This window comes from Habropoda laboriosa, unplaced genomic scaffold (genome assembly GCF_001263275.1).
Source record: "Habropoda laboriosa isolate 0110345459 unplaced genomic scaffold, ASM126327v1 scaffold176, whole genome shotgun sequence".
NCBI classification, from domain to species: domain Eukaryota; kingdom Metazoa; phylum Arthropoda; class Insecta; order Hymenoptera; family Apidae; genus Habropoda; species Habropoda laboriosa.
In genome coordinates this window covers 289,242-295,025 of record NW_017100321.1, presented here as the reverse complement: position 1 = coordinate 295,025, position 5,784 = coordinate 289,242, and the positions used below count along the sequence as shown (strand labels likewise).

General features: G+C 37.5%; 1 protein-coding gene across 1 annotated transcript in view; it reads right to left on the bottom strand.

Annotated features, from left to right (window-relative positions):
* Positions 1–2,443: 2,443 nt before the first annotated feature.
* Positions 2,444–5,784, bottom strand: part of LOC108574262 (carboxyl-terminal PDZ ligand of neuronal nitric oxide synthase protein-like) — a 26,379-nt gene continuing 23,038 nt past the window's right edge. Inside the window, exons 6-11 of the mRNA XM_017936821.1 lie at positions 5,670–5,784; positions 5,352–5,476; positions 5,058–5,243; positions 4,509–4,691; positions 3,016–3,288; positions 2,444–2,935 (exon numbers count right to left, since the gene is read on the bottom strand). The exon at positions 5,670–5,784 is cut by the window's right edge and continues 81 nt beyond it. Coding sequence (XP_017792310.1) covers positions 2,444–2,935; positions 3,016–3,288; positions 4,509–4,691; positions 5,058–5,243; positions 5,352–5,476; positions 5,670–5,784 — 1,374 coding nt within the window. The remainder of the gene's footprint in view (positions 2,936–3,015; positions 3,289–4,508; positions 4,692–5,057; positions 5,244–5,351; positions 5,477–5,669) is intronic.

The window sequence follows — 5,784 nt, the reverse complement described above, 5'->3', positions numbered from 1 at the left end:
AGCTAATGGAGTTAGCTTTCCGATGTACTCAGTTAGTTGTATGAGAATTTAGTATAAAGCTATGAAAGTATTGAAAACCCGTAATGGTATACGGTATCGTTTCCGACATTCCGTACTAAAATTATTAGTAACTAATTATTGAATGGGTCTAGTGCATTGAAATCTATATGTGAAAGTTGCTGGAGGTCCACACTTCATTCTTCAATTCTAAAAGTTCACAAAATCATGGTCATTATTGAGTTATTAATGAGTTTCCCCTGGCCGACTTTATTTAGGGCCTGATAGGTGGAATATGGCGGCCCGCGGACCAATAGGAAACGTTCTCTCTCTTTCCTTCTCGCACACTAGTGCTTTCCTTGTCTAATACCTCTGTTTATATTCTGTATTCCTATTGAAAAGTCGTAGTTCGCGTCACCTGACGCGAGATGGCATTAGTTTCACTTTTCAAATTTTCTGTCCTTGTCTAACTCGTTTCTCTAATGCTATCCTTGTACTTTAATGCTATCCTTGTTTATCCATATTTTTTTCCTTGTCTAACTCGTTTTTCTAGTACTATCCTTATCTATCGCTATTCGTTTCCTTGTCTCTCTTCGCTACTACTATGCTCGTCATTACAATTATATTTTAAAACAGCTTAATTTATTAGTTTTGCATTGAATTAATAATTGCATGCAGTGGACTAATTAGAAATTGTTTATAACTTTTATTTAACATTTGAAAATTAATGCTCTTTTTGTGTGAATTATAGATGGATATTCAGGACACCATAGAAATCAAGGTAAGAACTTGAACATCAGGAAACATGAGGAAATACAATTATTTATCAAAAAATCAAATATTTATTGTAAGATAACTGTACAAAATGTATTTTACAAAAGATTATAATATTACCGGTGTTATTTTAGAGCATTTTACAGTCTATTCATTTCTCCCTTACACACCACACCCATTTCCTTTGTAAAACACTCATTCTTTAAACAATATTCCATTACAAAATTAAACAGACTATTTAAATTCGTATATCGTTAAGAACGCGAACTGATCGAAAAAATCCAAAATATTCCAAAATTGAACCTAATGTATATATTATAGTATAGCATTCTATATTTCACGTACGAGTATATGGTATTCTGTCCTACACCTTATGTGTAATTTCATAATTACGTTTAGCTCTAATTTCAACCAGTACTAATGCCGTAATCTTATTCTATGCTGAATCGGTAACGTTGAAAGCGACATGAAAATGATAAGGGCACTCTCAGCCCTCCTGACATAGACAAAAATATGCATTAGGTGATAGGTCTCTTCTGAACCGCGTTTGTGGTAGTGTAATTAGTTTATGGATGTTGATAGACGGCAACACGCATTCAGTTGCACTCCATTAGTAATGGCGGGCATACTGGGAACATGAAGGATGATTACTTATGGAAATTGTAAATGAATCTTTACTGCGGGACTTAATTAAATGCATTGATTTTCACAGAGCATTTTATTCACTGGCCATTGCATTTATTAAACGTACTTTCATGAATTTTAACAGTCTCACAATTTTATTACCCAATTATTATAGTCTTAATTTATTTTATGTGTAATTTCATCATGTCATCGCTACGAGGAAATATATATTCTTCTCTAAATTCAGTGTACAGATTTGTCTTTTCTCTTTTTACATTTATTTTAACCTCCCTGTTCGAACGTATAGATGCTATAATGAAATTACATAAGATACAAAAGAGAAAGTTTAAAAGAATTTAACACCAGTCTAAGTCTGCATATCTTTCTATTTTTACAACACAGCGTTTCAATTGTGTAAAATGAAGTTTAATAATATGTACAAGAACGACACCTTATGTACACTTATTTCTCACACGCTGATCACAAATTCGTTTGCTCGCTTATTGAAAATAAATTCTCTCAGAAGCTCTACACCATTGGCACGGCTCTGTTGCCAGTCTAAAAGGAAAACTAAAGTTATATACTTCCCACTATCATTAATCTTAGTTTATCAATCATCCACTTGACCTTATCATTCAATCTCACGATGCAAGGGAAGATTACAAACGACTATTTGTAACCATCTCTGTCCTATGTTACATCAAAAAGACTAACGTTCCGTTTCCTTTGAACACTCTGTTGCGTTTACATATGTCACTCAGTCGTTAATCTCAACAATAATTCAACTCTGGTAGAATTTCTGCGTATGAACAACACCTTTGATATATTTAAAAGCAGAAAAAAGTGTAGTACCTTTAAAAAGGAACTCATTGATAATTTATTCCAAAGATTAAGAGAGTGGCTTTAAAGAGTTAATTAATTTTAGTAGTCAATTAACACCAGATTTTTAAAATAAGAAAGAACTCCCAAAAAAGTCATTCTAGCCAAGGGATGTGATATGTTCAAGATGTTCAATTCTTCAGAAAGTACAATAGGAAAAACTCCTCCATCATTTGGTTGTGTGCCTCGCCCAGGTAGTCCGCTGCACCTCGGACATCAGATCGTTTTTCGGTGGCAAACGTGCGCTGGTCGTGCGAGATGGCGGTGGTCCGGGAGTCCTCAAAATGGTGGCTAGGTTCTTCTGGACCTGCGGTGAGCACTTCTTGCTTGGCCCCTGGCAGTTCAGTTTCTCTTTGACTGGCGCCTGTTTCGTCGTTGTTACCTCTGAACGTTTACCCTGAGGCGGAGGATCCAGCACGATTGGTGGTATTTCATCATGCAGATTGATTCGTTCCTGCTTACCCTTTGTCTCCTGGGCCATGTGACAAGCGTTCCTGTCGCCTGTACAGGGCAAGGGTTTTATGAACGTGGGTTTGGACTCTGTGCCCTCCATATTTCCTATATAGTTGTCTAGCTTGTGTGTCATTATCGGTGACGAAGAGAAACTGTTTGGCTGGGAGACCTTTAGTGACATGGAACTTGGAGATAATTGAGCTGAGTTCTGAAAATTTTGTACACATTGTACTTTGTTGGAATAAATGTGAATTGTATCAGCTATCGAAGATATCGTGATTTACTTACAGATGGTCTACTGCTAGGAGGTAGAAGGAGATTGGGACCCATTGCATAAGGGGAAGGTGTGTTGTATGGTGACCTTTGAGGCTGATACGGACTTATGTTGTGCAACCTTTCTAGAAGTTGTGTTTGAAACTGCAACTGATCAGCTGTGGTGCTGTTCCCTTGGATTCCCATTACATTCAGGTTCCCAGGGTACAGGGAGTCTGGTGGATATGAGCAATATGGAGATGGTGGGTCCAGTTCCCATGGTGAATTTTGTCCCCCCGTTCGTTGGCACTGTTTATAAAATGATGGTATTAAAATATTGTTTCACGGATTACATGAAAATACAATAACTAAAAACATCAATGTTTATTGTGATAAAAAGTTACTTATTTTTTCAGAAGAATTTTCTTTAACTTTAATGAAAGTAAAATTTTGAATCTTGAAATTCTACTACCTGAAATTGCACATATATTTTTTTTTAATTCTAGTGCATGCTGTGTAAACATTCAAAATTGGCAACATTACCTAGCATTTGTTGGTAGCACAAAGTCCAAAGTCCCGTGCGAAGACCTGTTACATAACAGCGTCACACCGGCGCTTAGCACGATTATTGGATTAGCGATTTAGCTTTAATGTCAGCATTAAATTGCTATCTTCCTGTGGAGCAATTTAGGGCGCAACGCGTCGCTCATAAGCGATACTGTTTTCGCGCGTTTCTAACTCTATCCGCTCATACAGTTTCCTTGAAAGGATTAAAGTGATCCTTTTATGAAATCTGTTTTCAAGCTCGTCACATTTAACATACTTTTCTCCATAAATAACGATAAACAGGATTGAAGGCTTCGATTATATAAGATTTAGCAGTTAGTATTCATAAATATAAGGCACCTTAGCGTTTAAACTCCATTGGATTACAATTTGAGCAATTTTTGCTTAGGTTAATTAAACTATAAATTGAGATTCCTCGAGGTGACGACTATCCATTCAGAAACAGAAACATTATTAGCATTTCCAAATGGATACGAGCCACTTAAGTGCAAATATTTTGATTACACTAAAACATAAGCGCGTAAAACACTGTTTCATGGTGATACAATCATTAATCGACATGCAAAGAAATCAGAACATCTTTCAGAGCATACGTTTAGTTAAGTCTTATCTGCAAACAAAACAAGGGAACGCAATAATATTTATCAAAGTGATTTTAAAATACAACAAAAAAACAACATACACAATAAAAACGCAATCGCGTTACATTTTGTTCCATCAGATGACAGGTGCAAAACATAAAAGTGTCTTTGTGAATCACGTTTTATTAAGAAGTTTATAAAAAAAAAACAAAAAAAAAAACAAAATGCGTCGGTACAAAAGGCGTTACGGTATAAAAAGGAAAAGAGGGGAAACAGGGACAGTATAAAATACAGTGTTGTTAATCGGAATGCAACGTTTGCAGGCATATACGGCTTGCTGGCTGTTGAACACTCGTGTCATGGTATTCGGTAGAGCGTTACCTGGCCGAGGTTCGACAGGTCGGGAAGAGTGGTAGTCTGTTGCATCGTCGCCGAGCCAGGTATTTGAGACTGTGAGGTCACATGGCCACTCGAGATCCGTTCTTGTTCTCGAAGATGGCCAACCAATGCACCAATGTGTTCCAGTAGCTCCTTGTTTTGCATCAGCAACTGGTGTGTCCTGGCCTACAATAACAACAGAAGATAGAACATAACGAGCATCTAATATCAGTTCTGTCTTGATATCTCTTTGAACTTGTAAGTATTTAATTTAGTCTTGATTGATACTTGCTGATTGATACTGGTATTTGGTTGGTATCTCATACTGACATTTATCAAGTTCGCAAATACTGACTAGTGCCTATTAGTATCTACTAGTATGAACCAGTATCTCCATCATCTTACGTTAACATCAGTGTCGAGTAACATTTGAAAAAATTGCAATACATAAAAGTGAAGCTTTTTTCAATGATGCTTTTGAAGCAGCCTTTACATATTATCGTCTGACACGATCGACAGGTATCGTACGAACTAGTATCGCGTGTCACTCACTTGAGCTTCAACGCGAGCTGCCGTTTCAGCCGCAAGCTGATCCTGAAGCAGTCGCGCATGGGCAACGGCGGCTCTGGTCTGTTGGCTCTGTTGCTCTAATCGCTCCCGTAACAGTTGAATCTCGTGCTTCAGAGCGGTTAATTCGCCTCCAACCAGTAACCCTCCGCAATCGGAGGTCAGCGTGCCCTGTAGATATTGATCGTTAATCATCCACAAAACTTATCTGTTATATTATTAAGATGTTATAGGAGAGAATTTTGAAATTACATTTATCGAATTCATCGTCGATCTTACCGATGGCGATTGTCTAATCGGCGAGGTAGACGCTGTGGTCGCCGGGACCTCGTGCGACCTGAGAAGACATGGAACAGTTGTTTGTTCCGGCACCGAGTCTTCTGGATCACCTATCAGCGATATATCTACAAATAAGGAATAAAAGGTAGATAAGAATGAGAAGTATCGTATAAATGTTCAGTATCGTTAACATAACAATAAGTGTAAGATTAACGGTGGAAAGTAACATCTGTTACACAATATGATACGGATTGAAAGAATTTAATGGGACAAAAAACGAGTGGTCTTTATGGTCGAACAGAAGTTGAAATATTAAACCTTTATGCACAGAAGACGGTGATGGCTGCGACTGCTGCTCATTCGGTATTTCGTCTTGGTCCTCGTAAACGTCACGATGATTCTCACCGTGCTCTCTCTCCCTCTCTTTTTCCCC